This window comes from Rhinopithecus roxellana, chromosome 12, assembly GCF_007565055.1.
Source record: "Rhinopithecus roxellana isolate Shanxi Qingling chromosome 12, ASM756505v1, whole genome shotgun sequence".
Lineage (NCBI taxonomy): Eukaryota > Metazoa > Chordata > Mammalia > Primates > Cercopithecidae > Rhinopithecus > Rhinopithecus roxellana.
Window position 1 is genome coordinate 121,433,163 of NC_044560.1, and position 20,456 is coordinate 121,453,618.

A 20,456-nucleotide genomic window follows, 5' to 3' on the forward strand; every position below is an offset into this window, starting at 1 on the left:
AATACAAAAATTCAGGTTGTTGGCGTGCTCCTATAATCCCAGCTACTGTGGAGACTGAGGCAAGCGAATCGCTTGAACCGGGGAGGCAGAAGTTGCAGTAAGCCGAGATCGTGCCACTGTACACTCCAGCCTGCGTGACATAGCAAGACTCAGTCTCAAAAAACAACATAGACCGGATGCTGTAAGCTAAAATAAATGAATAGCTAGAGACGGGGTCTCGCTACATGGCCCAGGTTGGTCTTGAACTTCTGGGCTCAAGTGATCCTCCCACCTTGGCCTCCCAAAGTGCTAGGATTACAGACGTGCGTGAGCCACTGCACCCGGCCTCCACGAGCTTTTTTTGTACCAATTTTTCCCAGTTTGTACTAGGGAGCTCTCACCCCAGCCCAGGTGGTTTAGGCAGGTGTGGCTACATGGCCCAGGTCTGCAGCACGGGGCCGTCCATCCCCCTGGCCCTGGCAATGGTCACTTTGGACCTGTTAGCATCATGGGACTTCTCTCTGAACTGTTAGGGACTCTATCTGCTTTGAACCTGAGGCTGTGAGCACCTGTCAGCTGGGGCAGCTGCTGCCTTCTTGCCCTCATGAGGGATGAATCTGTTAGAGAATGGAGTCCATACAGAAAAGCAGAACTGAGGGATGGTGTGTTAGTTTCCTGTGGTTATGCAGCAAGTTACCACAAATTTGGTGGCTTAAAACAGCAGAAATATATTCTCTCGCAGTTCTGGGGACCAGAAGTCTGACATCGATCTAACTGAGCTGAAACAAGATGTTGACAGGGCTGAGCTCCCTCTGGAAGCTCTAACGTAGAATCTTTGCTTGTCTTTTTCAGCACCTAGAGCTGCATTCCATGTATTCCTTGGCTTTTGGTCCTTTCCTCCATCATTAAATAACTGGTGACGTCTTACTTTTTCTCTCATTAAGTTAAAATATTTAACTTATGTTCATTTTATCTCATTTGCCTGAGAGTCAATTTTAGCTTTAAAAAAATTTTTATTGGCCGGGCGGAGTGGCTCAGGCCTGTAATCCCAGCAATTTGGGAGGCTGAGGTGGGCGGATCATGAGGTCAGAATTTTGAGACCAGCCTGACCAACATGGTGAAACCCCGTCTCTACTAAAAATACAAAAATTAGCCCTGTGTGGTGGTACATACCTGTAATCCCAGATACTTGGGAGGCTGAGGCAGGAGAATTGCTTGAACCCGGAAGGCAGAGGTTGCAGTGAGCCGAGATCGCACCACCGCACTCCAGCCTGGGTGACAGAGCGAGACTCCATCTCAAGAAACAAACAAACAAAAAAAGGCGGGGCCGGGCGCGGTGGCTCACACCTGTAATCCCAACACTTTGGGAGGCAGAGGCGGGCGGATCATGAGGTCAAGAGATGGAGACCATCCTGGCCAACATGGTGAAACCCTGTCTCTACTATAAATACAAAAATTAGCCAGGCGTGGTGGCATGTACCTGTAGTCTTGGGTCACCCATGCTGGAAGAATTCACCTGCCTGGCCATGAGGAAACTCAGGTCTGCGGTCCTGTTGAGAGGCAGTGGAGCAGTGCATCCTCCAAACCCAGTGGGGCCTTCAGATGATTGCAGTCTTGGCTGCCATGTTGACTTCAACCTCGTGAGAGGCCTTGAGCCAGAACCACAGGCCAAGCTGGTCACGAATTCCCCACCCACAGAAAATGTGTGCAATGATAAATGTTTTTTGGTTATTTTTGAGACAAAGTCTTGGTCTCTCACCTAGGCTGGAGTGCAGTGGTGCGATCTCAGCTCATTGCAACCTCTGCCTCCCAGGTGCGAGGGATTCTTGTGCCTCACCCTCCCAAGTAGCTGGGATTACAGGCACATGCCACCATGCCCAGCTAATTTTTGTATTTTTAGTAGAAACGGGGTTTTGCCATGTTGCCCAGGCTGGTCTCGAACTCCTGAGCTCAAGCCATCTGCCCAGCTCAGCCTCCCAAGGCACTGGGATTACAGGCCTGAGCCACAACACTTGGCCTGGAGGCTGCCCTTGATATGCAGACTAACCAATCCAGAGCCTCACCGGTGGCTCTATCTGGTCCACACACTGCAGGAGACAATATTCCTCTGTCTTAATCATCCCAGGAACAGGAGCCAAGCAGCTGGGGGACACTCCCACAGCTGAAGGCCCACAGGAATCACTCCAGCTAGCCAGTCCTGTGCTGTGAGCTCTGCTCTGCCTTGCTTTTCCCTTGGAAACCCCAGTAAAGGCTCTGGCTTAGAGCTCCCCCTTGCTCCTGCCCCTGCTGCCTCCAACAGATGCTGGTACTTTCTCATGTGTCCTTCCTCGTGGGCCGCGCCTCCTGTTTCCACGATCTGTAAGCATGATAGACTTTGTTTTCCTGAGCTTGTCCTGTGTCTCTTCTTCTGGCCACACCTGACTGAGCAGCACATAAAAACCACAGAACACCAGGAGAGCTGCTGCTTGGGGAAATTCTGCGGCAAGTGTCCTGGGGGACTAGGGGCAGGGCAAGCACTGCTCTCCCTCTCCTGGAGGCTGGGGAGAGCATCAAGGAGATTACCAGGTAGGAGGACCATGGGCAGGGCCTGCCTCATCAGGATGCTTTTCCCAGAACAGAGGGTAAAAATTTAAGCCCCTGGTGGGTGAGTCCTGGATTAACTAAGACCTGGGCCTTTTGGAGGCTGCGGAAGACAGAGGACACTGTGAGGTGAGTTTCTCCTGGGTGGATTCCCCAGGGGCCTCTGAGGCTGGTTTCAGGCCCTGCCCTTTGGCTGCCCCACTGGAAGCTCTGAGCATCCACCCTTCAGAGGTGCTTTCCCTGGTCTGACCTTGGCAAGGGCAAATAAGAAGGTACTCCATGGGGGGTCACCAATGTCTGGGGCGTAAACAGTGCCCATCTGCACAGTAGCATGAGGGCCACAGAGTGTGGTAAATGTCAAGTGACCAGCCCAGGCGGTCCCCAGTGTGGCTGCAGGGGCCACCTAGGATTCTTCTCTTTGGGGGTCCCAGGCCACACTTGGGGAACCCTATTGGAAGCAACAAGGCCTAGGCCCTGAGGGCCCAGGGCTCTGCCCTCTCCAGGACTCTAGCTGAGCCACGTGCAAGCATCCTCCCGGCCCTCCCAGCTGGTGTGAGGAGGAAACCGCAGGCCAAAGGGCAAGGTGCTCTGCACAGATCTGTCCCTAGTCGGCCTGCTCCAGTCGGCCTCTGGTGTGGGAGCCTTGGGTCTGTCTGGAACTAGCGTGGATGAAATGCAGGGAGAAACTGGAATCATAGCCATGAACAGCCACTTACATAGCTGGGAAGAAGCATGCTGTGCTAGATCCTGGTGGACTCTCACCTCTGCGGTGCTGGAGACTTTGTGCTGACACCTCAGGCACCCACTTCCACTCACACCGCGGAGGCTTGGGGAGATTCAGTTCAGTCTGGAGTCCGGCAAGGGACGACAATATGGCGACCCCGACTGTCAGTCAGACCAGGGCAAGCTTGCCACGGCATCACACTTCACCAAAGGGAACCCTTTCTGCCGCGACTACCGAGCCGCCAGGGCCGGGACAGGCAGTAGCCTGCTCTGAGGTCTCACCTCTGGAGGGTTACGAGCTGTGCCAGGCCAGCTACAGTAGAGCGTGTGCAAACACCCCGAGGTCCCAAGGCTCCTGAAGCGGTCTAAGGAGCATGAGAGGCCCTAGGTTCGAATCCTGCCTTCACCGTCTTATGGTTGTGCCTCTGGAGAGTCACTTTTCCCCGTTTCCTCGCATACCAGAGAGCCAAGTAACAGGCACCACGGCTCTGTGTGGACACAGATCGTGGACACAGCATCTGGGCGGATCTGCGGCCACTCGAGATTATTACAGCTTATGCCTGCAACCGGATGCTGTGTGCCCTGTTAGAAAAGGTCAAATAGGCCGGGCGCGGTGGCTCAAGCCTGTAATCCCACCACTTTGGGAGGCCGAGACGGGTGGATCACGAGGTCAGGAGATCGAGACCATCCTGGCTAACACGGTGAAACCCCGTCTCTACTAAAAAATACAAAAAACTAGCCGGGCATGGTGGCGGGCGCCTGTAGTCCCAGCTGCTCGGGAGGCTGAGGCAGGAGAATGGCGTGAACCCGGGAGGCGGAGCTTGCAGTGAGCCGAGATCCGGCCACTGCACTCCAGCCTGGGCGACAGAGCGAGACTGTCTCAAAAAAAAAAAAAAAAAAAAAAAAAAAAAAAAAAAAAATTCGAGTTAGTGGAAGTCTGTGGACGCCATGTGTACAAAGTGAAGTTTAATCAAGGTTACAAACGGTGGGTTTTCCGGGACAAAGCCCCTCCTCGACGCAGGATTCGCTTGGGCGACGCGTCGGCTCCCGGTGGTCAAGGTGCGGCGGGGCCCGCGTGCCGCTTCTGGTGCTCGTTGAGGTTGGAGCGTTGGCTGAAGGCGCGGCCGCACTCCCCGCAAGCGTAGGGCCGCTCGCCCGTGTGCGTGCGCAGGTGGCGCACCAGGCTGCAGTTGCGCACGAAGGCTTTGCCACAGTCGCGGCAGATATAGGGCTTCTCGCCCGAGTGCAGGCGCTCGTGCTGGCGCAGCTCGGAGCAGCCGCGGAAGGTCTTGCCGCACTCGGGGCAGCAGTAGGGCCGCTCGCCGGTGTGCGCGCGTTGGTGTTGCACCAGGCCGGAGCGGCCCTTGAAGGCCTTTTCGCACAGTGGGCACGCGTAGGGCTTGGCGCTGCTGTGCGTGCGCTGGTGCCGGCTCAGGTTCGAGCGCTGGTTGAAAGCCTTGCCGCACTCGGGGCAAGCGTAGGGCTTCTCGCCGGTGTGCACGCGCCGGTGCTCCACGAGGTGCGAGAACAGCCCGAAGGCCTTGGCGCAGTCGGCACACTCGTACGGCTTCTCCCTGGCTCCCGACCCCCGTCGGGGACTCAGCTCGCCGCAGTCCCCGCAGGGCGGGCACCCCAGTCGGAAGGCGCGCCGGGCCAGGACGGGGCCACGGCGGTGGCGCTCAGCCGAGTGCGTCTTCTGGTGGCGGTACAGGCCGGAGCAGCGCACGAAGGCCTTGCCGCACTCGGCACACTCGTAGGGCCGTTCGCCCGTGTGGATGCGCTGGTGCTGCAGCAGGCTGGAGGTGCGTGTGAAGGCCTTGCCGCACTCGTCGCAAGCGTACAGCCGCTGGGCCGGGGGGTTGGGGACACCCGGGCGAGGTCGCGAGGTTTGGCCACACTCAGGACACACTGGGCGGCCCTTGCTCGTCTGCTGCTGCTGGTTGGTGTGGAAGCGCTTCCCGCACCGGGCACACGGACGGGGCTCCTCCATCTCCTGCAGCCGCTCCTGGGGGATCCGCAGGGCCCTCCACGCAAAGGCCTCGCCGCACGCGCAAGCCTGGGGCTGCTCCACCGAGGGGCTCCTCCCGCGGGAGGTCGGCTTTGGGGTCCTCGGGCAGGTCCGAGCGCCCGTCCCCAGTTGGCATGGCCAACAGTCTGTGTGGACCTCACACAGTTGAGTCGGGGGGCGGTTCCGGAGCCGCTCCGGACAGGGGTCACACACGGGTGGCGTCTCCCCAGCGGGCACCCCGAGATGCCGCGCCAGGCAGGAGTTCCTGCTGCAGCCCCTGCCACGTGCCGGGCTCCCACAGGGGCCCTCCCTGGCCTGCAGCCCCTCGCGGGTAACTAGCTCAGGGTCCTGAGAAGAGGTGGGGCTGCACGGCTCCCGCATGAGGGGTCTGGTCCCCGCGCTCTGCCGGGTCCCCGAGCCGGGGCTCACCCGGAGGTTGCAGCCCTGGGAGCCCCCGCCTGGGGGAGTCGTCCTACCGTCCGCCATCCCTCCACGCAGGTCCCCCTTTTGAGTGGGGTGGCTCCCAGCTCGGTCCTGTTCGAGGGGCCTCGGCTCCTCGGGCCTCTTCTCCCAGGCCCCGGAGGCACCCCGGGCATCGGTCGTGGGAATTCCTCCCTGCCCAGCCTTCTGGGCCGGAGCCTCCATCCTGGGGCGCAGAGTTCTGGTTGTAGGATCTGGAAGAGCAGAGAAGAAATGGAGGTTGGCGGTTCCCAGAAGAGAAGTGGAGAACTGGGCCAAAGAGCGACCATCCCATAGCTGGCGCCTACTGGGCAGCCCCCAGCTCTCTGCAGATGCGAAAGGGGACATGGAGTGATATAGGCAGGGCCTCCTGCCCCTCTTCAAACTGTCACCACCCAGACCCCAGAGAACAGCTTCCCCAGGCTCTCCCTGCCCGCATATCTGCTCCTCCCCAACACTAGCTCCTAAAACATTGTGCCCCTGGCTAAGGCCCTCCCTGGTCCCCCTTCCCCAAGCAATAGGGACTGCCCCGTTGCTCAGCTGCAAGCTCTCCAAAATCTCACTCCTGGCCTCAGCTTCTCAGTGGCAAGCCCACACTCCAGGTCCTCCTGGCTCCATTCACTGCCATTGTCCATGTCTTCTGGGAGGTGTGAGGTGGACTCACCTGACAGCTGAGAGCCTGGCCGGGAGATCCACGCTGCAGAGGCCAATGCTGAGCTGCCCCTCCCCTCTTCAACCAGGTAATGGTGGTTCTCTCAAGCCTGGCAGCCTCATCTACAAAATAGGTATGATAACGGTAAGTATAAACAGCTGAACAGGGAGACAGGCAACCCAGATCATTCCAGCAAGTGTGGACATTAGCAAGGCCTGCTGCCTGCGATTACTATTTTAAAATTCTGCTGTGGCTATATTAGTTACCTACTGCTGCTTTAACAAACTGCCACCCCCATAGTGGCTTGAGACAATGGAAACGTGTTCTCTCACAGTTCTGGAGGTCGGAAGTCCTGAGGGAAGGTCTCAGTAGTGTGGGTTCCTTCCTGAGGCTCTTGGGCAGGATGTTTGAGGACAATTTCCAGCTTCTAGATGCCACCTACTTTTCTTTCTTCCATCTTCCAGCCAGCAGTAAGACATCGTCTCTCTGGGTTTGTCGTCAAATCTCTTTATACTCTTTACAGGACTCTGACCCTTCTGCCTCTTGTGATCACACTGGGCCAACCACATATAATCCAGGAATCCCCCCCATCTCAGGATCCAAAACCTCACCACACTCAGTTCTTTTGCCTTGGGAAGTAACATATGCACAGGTTCTAGGGACCAGGACGTGCACATCTTTCAGGGGGCCGTTATTCTGCCTGCAACAGGGGACTTTGCCGAGATACACATACGTGCATATATACATATTCATCTCCTAAGCAAGCAATTGAAGAGCAAGTGAAAACAAAAGACAGCCGGGCGCAGTGGCTCATGCCTGCAATCCCAGCACCTTGGGAGGCCAAGGCAGGTGGATCTCCTGAGGTCGGGAGTCTGAGATCAGCCTGACCAACATGGAGAAACCCCGTCTCTACAAAAATACAAAATTAGCCAGGCATGGTGGTGCATGCCTGTCATCCCAGCTACTCAGGAGGCTGAGACAAGAGAATCACTTGAACCTGGGAGGTGGAGGTTGCAGTGAGCTGAGATCGCACCACTGCACTCCAGCCAAAGTGAAACTCCATCAAAAAAAGAGAGAGAGAGAGGGGAGAGAGAGAGAGAGAGAGAGGGAGAGAGAGGGAGGGAGGGAGGGAGGGAGGGAGGGAGGGAGAGAGAGAGAGAGAGAGAGAGAGAGAGCGAGCAAGCAAGGAAGGAAGGAAAGGAGGAAGGGAGGGAGGGGCCAGGCACGGTGGCTCACCTGGAATCCTAGCACTTTGGGAGGCCAAGTCAGATGGATCATGAGGTCAGGAGATCAAGACCATCCTGGCTAACATGGTGAAACCCCGTCTCAAAAAATTAGCCGGACATGGTGGCAGGGGCTTATAGTCCCAGCTACTCAGGAGGCTGAGGCAGGAGAATGGTGTGAACCTGGGAGGCAGAGCTTGCAGTGAGCCGTGATCGCGCCACTGGACTCCCGCCTGGGCGACAGAGCGAGACACCGTCTCAGAAAAAAAAAAAAAGGGAATTTCCCTCACTGTGTTGTGATGTGAGTTTTCTCAGCCTCACAAGAGTGATAACCGCACTATCCTCCTGACCCCTCCCTAGATCTCATTGTTTCCAGAACAAAGATGGATCTGTCCAGTGCAGCCTTTGGACTATGAATCCTGGATGGCTAACGTCACATGCAGAGCACAAGATGGACACACTTGTGGCACCTTCTAAATCACCACTTCATTGAGCACAGGAGCTCAGATTCTTCTCCTTTGTCCTATATTCCTTTTTCTGTGGAAAGCAGATATCCCCTTATTTTATTTATTTATTTTTATTTATTTATTTATTTTGAGACAGAGTCTCTGTCACCCAGGCTGCAGTGCAGTGGCATGATCTCAGCTCACTGCAACCTCCGCCTGCCGGGTTCAAGCAATTCTCCTGCCTCAGCCTCCTGAGTAGCTGGGATTACAGGTGCCCACTACCACGCCAGGCTAATCTTTGTATTTTTAGTAGATACAGGGTTTCACCATGTTGGCCAGGCTGGTCTTGAACTCCTGACCTTGTGATCTGACCACCTCAGCCTCCCAAAGTGCTGGGATTACAAGCATGAGCCACCATGCCCGACCAGATATCCCTTGATTTATTTATGTGTTAGTTTACTTATTTATTTTTATTTATTTAGAGACAGGGTTTCATGTTGCCCAGGCTGGAGTGAAGTGGCACGATCTTGGTTCACTGCAACCTGGGAGGCGGAGCTTGCAGTGAACCGAGAGTGTGTTACTGCACTCCAGCCTGGGCGACAGAATGAGACTCGAACTGGCGTCAAGTAATCTTCTCACCTTGGCCTCCCAAAGTGCGGGGATTACAAGTGTGAGCCACCGCCTGGCCAGGTTTTAGTATATTGTTTAGGTTTTAATATATTCACTATGTTGTGTAACCATCACCACTATAATTTCCAGAACATTTTAATTACACTAAAACAAAACTCAATGCCCATAAAGCAATTACTCCCCATTCGTTTTCCCCTCAGCCCCTGGCGACCACTAATCTCCTTTCTGTCTGAGACCAGCCTGGTCAAAATGTGGAAACCCCATCTCTGCTAAAAATACAAAAATTAGCCGGGTGTGGTGGCACATTCCTGTAGTCCCAGCTACTTGGGAGACTGAGGCAGAGAATCGCTGAAACCTGGGAAGTGGAGGCTGTAACATCTGGGATGTCATTTGAGCCCTAGTCACATGAAAGCACTGCATGGGATGAAGGTGCTTTATTTTTATTACTTATTTATTTTTTTTGGCACAGAGCCTCTCAGGTTCAAGCAATTCTCCTGCCTCAGCCTGGCGAGTAGCTGGGATTACAGATGCCCGCCCCCCACGCCCAGCTAATTCCATTTATATGACATATCCAGAATAGGCAAATCCATAGAAACTAATTTTTGTATTTTCAGTAGAGACAAGGTTTCAGCATGTTGGCCTGGCTGGTCTCAAACTCCTGGCCTCAAGTGATCCTCCCCTCGGCTTCCCAAAGGTGCTGGGATTACAGGCACAAGCCACCGCGCCAGGCCGAAGGTGGTTTCTTTTAAACAATACATTTGTGTTGAGAAAAACAAGTTCCTGGCTGGGCGCGGTGGCTCACGCCTGTAATCCCAGCACTTTGGAAGGCTGAGGCGGGCGGATCACGAGGTCAGGAAATCGAGACCATCCTGGCTAACACGGTGAAACCCTGTCGCTACTAAAAAAATACAAAAAGTTAGCCGGCGTGGTTGCGCCTGTAGTCCCAGCTACCCAGGAGGCTGAGGCAGGAGAATGGTGTGAACCCGGGAGGCGGAGCTTGCAGTGAGGCAAAATCGGGCCACTGCACTCCAGCCTGAGCGACAGAGGAAGACTCCGTCTCAAAAAAAAAAAAAAAAAAGAGGCCGGGCGCGGTGGCTCAAGCCTGTAATCCCAGCACTTTGGGAGGCCGAGGTGGGCGGATCACAAGGTCAGGAGATCGAGACCATCCTGGCTAACACGGTGAAACCCCGTCTCTACTAAAAAGTACAAAAAACTAGCCGGGCGAGGTGGCGGGCGCCTGTAGTCCCAGCTACTGGGGAGGCTGAGGCAGGAGAATGGCGTGAACCCGGGAGGCGGAGCTTGCAGTGAGCTGAGATCCGGCCACTGCACTCCAGCCTGGGTGACAGAGCGAGACTCCGTCTCAAAAAAAAAAAAAAAAAAAAAAAAAAAAAGAGAGAAAAACAAGTTCTTTTAAATCTCTAGGTGAAAATAAAGTAATTTCTCATACACAGCCAAGTCAACTGCGTACCAGAGTACCGAGCATAGTTTCCACATCACAGGCTTAAGCTCTGGGGTAAAAGCATTTTCTTTAACCAGGTGTCTGTTAATTCACTCATATCAAAGAGAAAACTTGGCTGGGTGTGGTGGCTCATGCCTATAATCCCAGCACTTTGTGAAGCCAAGGTGGGTGGATGGCTTGAGTCCAGGAGTTAAGAGACCAGCCTGAGCAATATGGTGAAACCCTGTCTCTATTTAAAAAAAAAAAAAAAAATAGTCTGGGCACGGTGGCTCACACCTGTAACCCCAGCACTTTGGAAGGCCGAGGCAGGCGGATCACGAGGTCCGGAGTTCGAGACCATCCTGGCTAACACGGTGAAACCCCATCTCTATTAAAAATACAAAAAATTAGCCGGGTGTGGTGGTGGGTGCCTGTAGTCCCAGCTACTCGGGAGGCTGAGACTGGAGAATGGCATGAACCCAGGAAGGCAGAGCTTGCAGTGTGCCGAGATTGCACCACTGCACTCCAGCCTGGGCGACAGACGGAGGCTGTGTCTTAAAAAAAAAAAAAAGAAAGAAAGAAAAAAAAATGGCCAGACACAGTGGCTCATGTCTGTAATCCCAACACTTTGGGAGGCCAAGGCACATGGATCCCGAGGTCAGGAGATCGAGAGCAGCCTAGCTAACGCAGTGAAACCCCATCTCTACTAAAAATACAAATTAGCCAGGCGAGGTGGCGTGCGCCTCTAATCCCAGCTACTCGGGAGGCTGAGGCAGGAGAATCACTTGAATCAGGGAGACGGAGCTTGCAGTGAGCTGAGATCGCGCCACTGCACTCCAGCCTGGGCGACAGAGCGAGGCTCTGTCTCAAAAAAAAGAAAAAGAAAAAAAAAACTATCTGGGTGTGGTGGTGCATGCCTGTAGCCCCAGCTACCAGAAGGCTAAGGTGGGAGGATCGCTTGAGCCTGGGAGATCGAGGCTGCAGTGAGTTGTGATCACACTACTGCACGCCAGCCTGGGCAACACAGTGAGACCACATCTCAAAAAAAGAAAGCAAAGAAAGCAAAGAAAACTCTTCATTAGAAACTGAACATGCGCCGGCCGGGCGCGGTGGCTCAAGCCTGTAATCCCAGCACTTTGGGAGGCCGAGGTGGGCGGATCACGAGGTCAGGAGATCGAGACCATCCTGGCTAACACAGTGAAACCCCGTCTCTACTAAAAAAATACAAAAAACTAGCCGGGCGAGGTGGCGGCGCCTGTAGTCCCAGCTACTCGGGAGGCTGAGGCAGGAGAATGGCGTAAACCCGGGAGGCGGAGTTAGCAGTGAGCTGAGATCTGGCCACTGCACTCCAGCCTGGGTGACAGAGCGAGACTCCTTCTCAAAAAAAAAGAAAAAAAAAAAAAGAAACTGAACATGCTTGCTAGGAATGATATTCAGGGCACAGGGCAATTCCTTACAGGGGCACATGCCCAAGGGCATTGCTGCCACCAGATGGGAAGTTGTGACTTTTAGGGAGGAGACTGAGGGCAGGACGCAGGACATGGAGACACACATTCTGGTCTGTCTGACTATGGAGCTCTGTCCACACCCAGGCTGCCCGCTGGCTCCCAACCACCATCCCCAGTATCTGGTGTCTGTCTCTCATAGGTGTAGGCTTCTCTCTCTGGAGTCTGTCTGCTGGCCATGGACCTGGCTATTCGGGGCAGGCCCATCCTGCCCGCCTCCCCACACTCTCTCAAGCCTCTGTCTGAGCACTGCAGGTTTTGTAGTGTTCCCTAGTCTGCCTGTGAGAGGCCAGGCTGACTGAAGAGCTCCTGACAAAGCCACCAGGACCCACTGCTAAGGGGGTCGGTCCAGGGTCATTGCCAGGCTGGGATCTGAGGTCCCCACACACAGGGGCGGGAACTCCCCAGCCATAAACTCTGATGGGGGTACCAGTGTGGACTCCAGCCTCTTACACGGCGGAGGGAGCATGCCACTATGGATGCTGAGCAGCAGGAGGTCAGGGGCCCCGCTTTCATAATGTGCCATCCCAGAAGCCCCGCAGCCAGGATCTGGACCTCTCTGACATAACTCCAGGTCACAGGGACCCAGGTGTCAGGGACGGAGGGACCTGGCCACCTGCCTTATTAGCTCCAAGGCTGCTGGCTTCATGTCACAGTCTGTACAACAGCTGGTGGCATGAGCAGGGCGAGGATCAGCACTCAGCATGACTTCCTAGAACTCTAGGGACTTAGGGGCTGAGGACTTCCCAGGTGAAAGACCATACCTGGGGCAGCCTGGCCAAACAGGGACAATTGGTCACCATGGAATCAATGGACAGGCCCAAGAATGGATGGGCACATGAGGTCACCCAGGTCCGGCAGCTTCCACTGAAGGAGGCTGTAATAGGTTGAAAGATGTCCCTCACCCTGCAAAAGATACGTCCAGTGCCCTAACCCTGGAACTCTCCGAATGTGACCTTATTAGGTCTTTGCAGACATAATTAAGGATCTTGTGATGAGATCACTCTGAATAACCTGGGTGTGTCCTAACTCCAATGACAGGTGTCCTTATGAAGGAGGCAAAGGGAGTTCTGACACGGAGAAGAGGAGGCCATGTGAAGATGAAGATTGATATTGGCGTGATGCAGCCACACTCCAAGGAACACCTGGAGCCGCCAGAAGCCAGAAGAGGCAAGGAAAGACCCCCATCCAGAGCCGTCAGAGAGCACAGTCCTGCCGACACCTTGATTTCAGACTTCTGGCTTCCAGGACTCGGAGAATAAATTTCTGTTGTTTTAAATTGCCCAGTTTGTGGTAGTGTGTTATAGCAGCATAGAAACTAATAGAGACTGGTCTAGCACCCTCGACAGAATGGGTGTGTTGTGTGGGGCTCTCCTGATCCCTAGTGATGGGGAGTCAGAGGACTGCTCAGTGTCTGAACAGAGGGTTGGAGAAGCTGTGTTGTCCTGAAGAACCAGCAGTCCCCACTTGGCAGAAAGGGACCCTGAACTCGTGGGAGGTGGGGGCTGAGGGGCGCCTGCTGGCCATGTGCTAAGAGCATCTTCGGATTGGTCCCCAGATGCCCTGCTCCCACGGGTGGCTCCTCTGCTGCAACAAGAACTTGCCTCCCAGCACCAGACACAGCAGGTGGGAGCTGTGGACCATGGCTGAGTCTCTTCGTCTCCTCGATCTGCTCCCAGGATGCACTGTCCAATTATCCCACCTGTAGGTGGGTGACATTTCAGCCATGGACCCATGATCTGAGGCTGAGCAGAGCAAACACAATCGAGGCTCTGGGTCCCAGGCCCCAGGCGCCCATCCTTGATGGTGCATTACAGCTCTCCCAGGCTGTTCTGACAATGATTGCCCATCTGCCCCAGGTGAGCATGCTTGTACCTGGGTGCTCGCCCAGCCTTTCTAGTTGCCCTCAGGGCTTCTGGTGTTGAGAACAGGATGCAGAGCTACCAATTTAGGGGGACTGAGGGGTTAACGTGGCCAAGGCTGAGCCCTGTAGAACTGCAGAGCAACAGCACACACAGGAAAGCTATTGAGGTTCCAAATCCTCATGGAGGTTGGACACGGCACAGTGAGGTCTTATTTGCCCAAGAGAATGTGACAGGAAGCCGCTGGGCACGGTGGTGCATGCCTGTAATCCCAGCTACTCGGGAGGCTGAGGCTGAAGAATCGCTTGATCCCGGGAGGAGGAGACTGCAGTGAGCCGAGATCGCGCCACTGCACTCCAGCCTGGGCAATAAGAGCAAAACTCCATCTCAAAACAACAAAAACAACAACAATAAAAAAAAAAAAAAAAAAAAAAAAACAGAGTGTGCAGAGAAGTCAACGTTGGTGGCCCTGAGGTGTGGAGGACACAGGCTAGTACCCAACTCAGCGCGGCTCCACCTCTCTGAGCCACAGACCAACCTCACCCACACTGACAGTCCCAGGGGACACAGACTGTAGCCCTTATGTCCAATTCTACACTGTGCACGCAATGGGAAGAACAGTGCACCACGCATTGTATAGCAGAAGAAATGTCCTCTGAGTGCAGGCACAGCTCCCTCCTGTGCCTGTCCTCCCCACAGTGCCTCCACCCTCAAGGATTAGCAAGCTTCAACCCTCGCAGGACATCCACTGTGTCAGGGCCAAACGGTGCTACATCCTGCTCTAATAGTGAGTGAAGTAGCGGGCCGCAGACAAGAAGAAATGAACAAGGAGACAGTTTAAAAGAGAAAAAGACGTGAAGAACATCAGCCAGGGAGCAGCGCGAGGGCGCCGGGGAGGGAGGCAGCGGATTCTTCGGGTCTCTGTGAGGAGCGGGCATGAAACCGGTCTGGAGACAAGGTAAGGGAAGAGCAAGTGCAAAGGCCAGGATGCGGGGGCAGAGGCGGTAGGGAGGCCGGCGTCGGCCTCGGCTAGCAGGTGGGCTTGACTCCGAGAGCCGCAGGCCGCCAGGATGCGTCCCGGGCCTGGAGCCTCCCCTCGCGGGCTTCAATGACACCCAGCATGGAAACGCGGGGGCCAGAACTACAGCAGCCCGTCCCGCCCGGAACTCAAGGTCGCGACTGCTGTGGCCGGTCCGGACCCGGAGCGCGAGGACCGGAAGTGCGCGGCGTCACGCCTCTGCCCCGGGCCCCGCCCGCGGAGGTGGAGAAGGGACTGGGGTCGTGGCCGCGCTATGTGCCGGGAGGTCCCCGCCTCGCAGGCCGAGTTTGCGGGTCCACGCAGAATGCCACTTACTCGCTGGAGGCGGCCCGCACGGGTCCCCTGGTCCCCGCCCCGCATGCAGCGCGGAGCCGTCCTCCCGCCACCTCCGGGCCGACGCGGCACTGAGGGACCCGGGCCACAGCAAGCGCAGGCGAGAACCCGCGCGGGGACTGCTGGGAAACGTAGTCCCGTCTTGTCCCGCTTTGGCGCTGCAGAGAAAGCGGTGTAGCGGGAGGCTTGGGTTTCCGTTGTCGTAGAAACAGAGGCCGGCCACACCTAAAAGGCAGGGAGCGGCTGCGTCGTCGCCAAGGAAACGGCGTTCCGGACAGGGCCGTAGAGTCCCGCCCATTCCTCCGCGTCAAAGCATGTGATTGGTCATGATGATGCTTGATAGCCTCCTTCTCCCAATCTGATTTCTTTTTTTTTTTTTTTGAGGCGGAGTCTCGCTCTGTCGCCCGGACTGGAGTGCAGTGGCCAGATCTCAGCTCACTGCAAGCTCCGCCTCCCGGGTTTACGCCATTCTCCTGCCTCAGCCTCCCGAGTAGCTGGGACTACAGGCGCCCGCCACCTCGCCCAGCTAGTTTTTGTATTTTTAGTAGAGACGGGGTTTCACCGTGTTAGCCAGGATGGTCTCGATCTCCTGACCTCGTGATCCACCCGTCTCGGCCTCCCAAAGTGCTGGGATTACAGGCTTGAGCCACCGCGCCCGGCCCCAATCTGATTTCTAAGAGGTCCCAACGCGGAAACGACTTGCCGCTCGCAGCCTCCCCTCGGGTGGGAGGGTTGGGCTCTCCTGGTGAGCGCGTTGCGAGTCAGACCGATAACATCAGAATCTGGGAGTGGGCCCGAGCATCTGCGCGTCAAAAGTCCTCAGTTGAGTCTATTTTTTTGTTTGCTTTTTTGAGACAGGGTCTCTCGCTCTGTCGCCCAGGTGAATGCAGTGACATCATCACGGTTCACTGCAGCCTAGACCTCCTGAGCTCAAGCGATCCTCCCACTTCAGCCTCCAGAGTAGCTGGTAACACAGGCGCGCGCCACCACGCCCGGCTAATTTTCTTTCTTCTTTCCCTCCCCCTCCCTTCTTCTTCCCACTATCCAGCCCAGGCTGGTCTCGAACTCCTGTACTGAAGCGACCCTCCCACCTCACCCTCCCGAATAGCTGGGACTATAGGTGGGAGCCACTATGCCTGGATCGTTTTTTTATTTTTATTTATTTCAGAGATAGGGTCTCCGTATGTTGCCCAAATTGGTCTGGAATTCCTGGGCTGAAGCGATCCTTGTGCCTCAACCTTCCAAATTGCTGGGACTACAGGCTTGAGCCACTGCACCAGGCCCCTAGTTGATTCTAACATGTGCAGCCCCGTTGGGGAACCACGGCCTCCCCAGCCCCTTTGGGTGTTGTGGACTCTAGGGCCCTCCCAGGTAGGATGAACTGGTCAGGCCTTCTACCCATTTGTCACCCAGCTCCTGCCCTCCATAGGGACATCTAATTTTGTTGGCCAGTCCAGCACATATATACAACCCAATTTGCCCTACCTTTCTGCCTCCACTGCATCTGCTTCAGGGATGCTGGGACTGTCCCACTCCCTTTCTCCATCCTTTGGGTGTCTGGACATGGAAAGCCTTGTCAAGAGGTCTAGTTCACTGCCCAAGTACAAAACTCAGGGCTCACCAGGCTCATTGAGGGCGAGCAGGAGGCTGAAGGGCACTTGGAGGGCTGCCCAGCTTGTGGGTCCCTTGGTGGCTGAAGAGAGTTGCACAGGAAGGCCTTGACAATTGTCACAGATAAAGGAGCGCAGATGTGTGACAGGTTCAGCCACTGGCCCCAATTGGGACAGAAGTAGGATTTATTTATTTATTTTATTTTTTTGAGACACAGTCTCACTCTGTTGCTCAGGCTGGAGTGCAGTGGCCGCGATCTCAGCTCACTGCAACTTCCACCTCCCAGGTTCAAGCAGTTCTCTGCCTCAGCCTCCTGAGTAGCTGGGATTATAGGTACCCACAACCACGCCCGGCTAATTTTTCTATTTTTAGTAGACATGGGGTTTCACCATCTTGGCCAGGCTGGTATTGAATTCCTGACCTCATGATCCACCCGCCTCGGCCTCCCAAAAGTGCTGGGATTACAGGCGTGCGCCACTGCACCTGGCCTGACACCAGTAGGGTTTCCCCCGCCTGTGGGTGCGCTGCTACTGGAGGGGTCTTGAGCCCATGTGGGAGAACTTACCACTCCCAGGCACAGAAAGGGCCTCCCTCTGGAGTGAAGCATCTGGTGGTACCACAGGCCTAGCCACCCCACAAAGGCCTTGTCCCTGCAGGGCTGGCATGGGTTGACTGGCAGCCCTGGAGTGGAGTTTGAAGCACCAGTCAAAGGCCTTACCACTTGGCAGGCATAGGTGTGGGGGACTTGTCTGGAGGGGACTGGCTATGGGGTCTGTGACAGTCAGTAGGTTTTCTTCACTTCTTTTTTGAGACGGAGTCTCCCTCTGTCGTCCAGGCTGGAGTGCAGTGGCCGGATCTCAACTCACTGGAAGCTCCGCCTCCCGCGTTTACTCCATTCTCCTGCCTCAGCCTCCCAAGTAGCTGGGACTACAGGCGCCCGTCACCGCGCCCGGCTAGGCTTTTGTATTTTTTAGTAGAGACGGGGTTTCACTGTGTTAGCCAGGATGGTCTCGATCTCCTGACCTCGTGATCCGCCCGTCTCGGCCTCCCAAAGTGCTGGGATTACAGGCTTGAGCCACCGCGCCCGGCCAGCTTTCTTCACTTCTACACAAGCCTGTTGTCTAATGACCCTGCAGGGTTCTTGCAGGGGCAGCACCAGAGAAGCATCTTGTGACAACGGTCACACAGGAGCGATTTCAGGAACAAGACTCTGAACCAGGCAAGGACCTGGAGAGGAAGCTCCAGTGGGGCGCCCCCGCAAGGGGTCCGACTTTACCAATCCCACAGGTCCCCAGGCTAGGGCTCATTCTATGTCTGCAGGCCTGGGACCCTGCACCCTGGAGAGTTGTCCTGCTACCGGCCATCCCTCCGCAGAGGTCCCCCTCTCGGCTCTATGCTGTCCTCAGCAAAGGGCCTCTACTCCATTTCAGGCCTCTTCTGAGGGCCCGGGCAGCTTACTGCGAAGCAGCCTCAGGGGATGGAGCCTTCAGCAGGGCATCTTGGCTCCCCAACACAGAATCCTGGTTGTAGGATCTGGAAGAACAGAGGAGAAATGGAAGTTGGCAGTTCCCAGGAGGGGAGAAGGTGCTGGTGAGCCATGAAAGCAAACCCCAGTGGCTGAAGCATCCTGAAATACTTGGCCAAATTTCCTTAAGAATCTGTGTGTGTGTGTGTGAGATGGAGTCCCATTCTGTCACCCAGGCTGGAGTGAAGTGGTGCGATCTTGGCTCACTGCAACCTCCACCTCCTAGGTTCAAGTGATTCTCTTGCCTCAGCCTCCCAAGTAGCTGAGACTGCAAGCGCCCGCCACCACGCACAGCTAATTTGTATTTTTAGTAGAGATGGTGTTTCACCGTGTTAGCCAGGATGGTCTCGGTCTCCTGACCTCGTGATCCACCACGCCCAGCCCTCTTCTGTCTCTTATAAGGACACTTGCCATTGGATTTAGGGTCTACCCCACTAATCCAGGATGCTCTTGTCTTGGGATCCTTGACTAATTTACATCTGCAAAGATTTTTTTCCAATAGGTCACATTCACTGGGTGTGGGTATTAGGGCATGAACTTATCTTTTGGGGGCCGCCATTCAATCCATTATAGGTGGGCATCCCATGGAAGCAGATAGTGGCTGGGCCAAAGTAGCCCATGAAGGATCAACCATGGGCACAAGATCAGGTTTGGGATATTGCAGGCCCAGGCTTGGCTCTGCCAGGCAACTGGGTGGACTGAATCCAGCGCACTCCAAACGAGTTGATAATCAGGTTGGTGACGTCAACAGACAACCAAAGTGCCAGTAAGGGCATTAAGGAAGACCAGGAAGGAGCCCACCTAGCCCCTCCTGCAACCACGCAGACCCCAGTGAGAGCCTCAAGGCTGCTAGTCTGCACAGGATGGAGGGCAGCGGTAAAGGCCATTGGGTGGTGGCAGTTGGCCGTGCCCCTCACCAGAGGCTGAGGTCTGACCCCCTGACCAGGCCAGCTTCAGGGCATGTGTCCTTTCCTGAGCTGTAACTGACCATAGTCCAAGGCGCCCACTGTAGGGAGTCCTCAGCAGTAGCCAGACAGAAATGCCCCTGGATTGGGGTAAGAAGAGCCTTTACAGGCAGGCAGTGAAGAAACACAGCTGCTGGGCATCTACTATGGGCATGCCTCAGGGGTGGGAGTAGAGGGCAGGCATAGCCCCGGGACCTGGGTCAAGTGGCTGGGCCCTTGGGATCCCGAGTTGGAGGGATACCCCCTTGGAGGCAGAGGTGGGCATCAGAGACAGGGCGGCCCCAGGTGGTCCTGGAGTCTGGCCTCGTGAAGGCCACGTCTATGCATGCTGCAAGCAGACATACAGTCAACAGTGGTCGCTACCTCTGGAAACCCAGTTCTGCTCATGAGACTAGGTCTAACAAGCTGGGACAGGCAGAGGGATATGAACAGGTCATGGGCAGGCATACTGTCCACACTGGCTGCCAGGGTGGCCAAGTGAATAGAGTGAGCTTGGGCACTCACTACCGTGCCAACCCCACGCACGGATGAGGACCCCGGGTCGAAGGCCCACGTCCTCAATCCCACGAATAGCTCAGGCCCACTGAGAGGGTTCGCTGTCTGCCCAACCAGGGCTGAGCTGTTCAGAGGCCCTACCTGTTCAGAGGCAGCTGGGGGAAGGGACAGAAGTGGGGGGGGGGGGGTGCAGCGGATTGTGTGCTGGCGGGAATCATCTCCTTCATCTTATGGCTTAATCTTCCATCCCTCCTTTTATTCTTTGGCTAAAAACCTACGTTTCTGGCCGTCGGAGAGGTCGGCCCGTTCAAGAGGCACCCCTGAGAGCCAGGTCTGCAGACACGAGGGCTTGGTGACGTGAGCCCTGAAGGCAGGGAGCTGCAAGCCCTCGCGCGGGCTCCCGGGCTGTGGAGGACGCAAGGACAAACACGAAAGGCCCCCGACCTGCCGACCCCCTCCTCCCGGACACTGCGCGTAGCCTCTAGGCTACCTCCGTGCTACACCCCGAGCGGGTCGCGCTGCTCCAGCCGCCGCAACCCCGGGCCCTCAGTGCCGGCGGTCTCCCCCCTTTCGTGGGCGCGATTACTGCATAGCAGAGGTGAAGAGCGCGGAGGTTGTGGGGGAACCCAGCGTGGTATGACAGGAAGGGTTCCCCAGGGAAAAAGGCCCAGCCAGAGGCTCGGAACCCAGGACTCGCGAGCGCGGTGCGCCTAGGTCGGGAGGTGGGGGAGGGGCCGTGTGTGGGCAGGCGCATGCGCGCGGCAAACCGGACCTGTGGAGTGGCGGTGACCACTGGGCCCCACTCCGCCAACCCAGGTCCGCAACACGCGCGTGCCTGTGAGGCGGCCGTGGCCGCGGAGAGGAGCCAGAGGGAACTGAACTGGCTACTCCCGCGGCAGGTGGGATTTAACGTCAGCAGCTGAACAAACAAGCGAGCGCGGGCCGGACTTTTTTCCTTATTAGACATGGCGGCGTTGGCCTCA

At 56.0% G+C, this 20,456-nt stretch overlaps 1 protein-coding gene across 4 annotated transcripts; it reads right to left on the bottom strand.

Moving 5' to 3' along the window:
- Window positions 1-4,232: 4,232 nt before the first annotated feature.
- Window positions 4,233-15,058, bottom strand: ZNF837 (zinc finger protein 837). 4 transcript variants are annotated; one of them, XM_010386957.2, is made up of 3 exons: window positions 14,860-15,058; window positions 6,414-6,523; window positions 4,233-5,964 (listed from the first exon to the last, which is right to left on the bottom strand). In XM_010386957.2, the coding sequence occupies exon 3, from the start codon at window positions 5,933-5,935 to the stop codon at window positions 4,337-4,339; it is 1,599 nt and encodes a 532-aa protein (XP_010385259.1). In that variant the 5' UTR covers window positions 5,936-5,964; window positions 6,414-6,523; window positions 14,860-15,058; the 3' UTR covers window positions 4,233-4,336. The 4 variants fall into 4 exon arrangements, with proteins under 4 accessions (XP_010385259.1, XP_030768960.1, XP_030768959.1 ...); XM_030913100.1 differs by lacking the exon at window positions 14,860-15,058 and adding an exon at window positions 7,638-7,695; XM_030913099.1 differs by lacking the exon at window positions 14,860-15,058 and adding an exon at window positions 6,734-7,123.
- Between the last annotated feature and the right edge of the window lie 5,398 nt (window positions 15,059-20,456).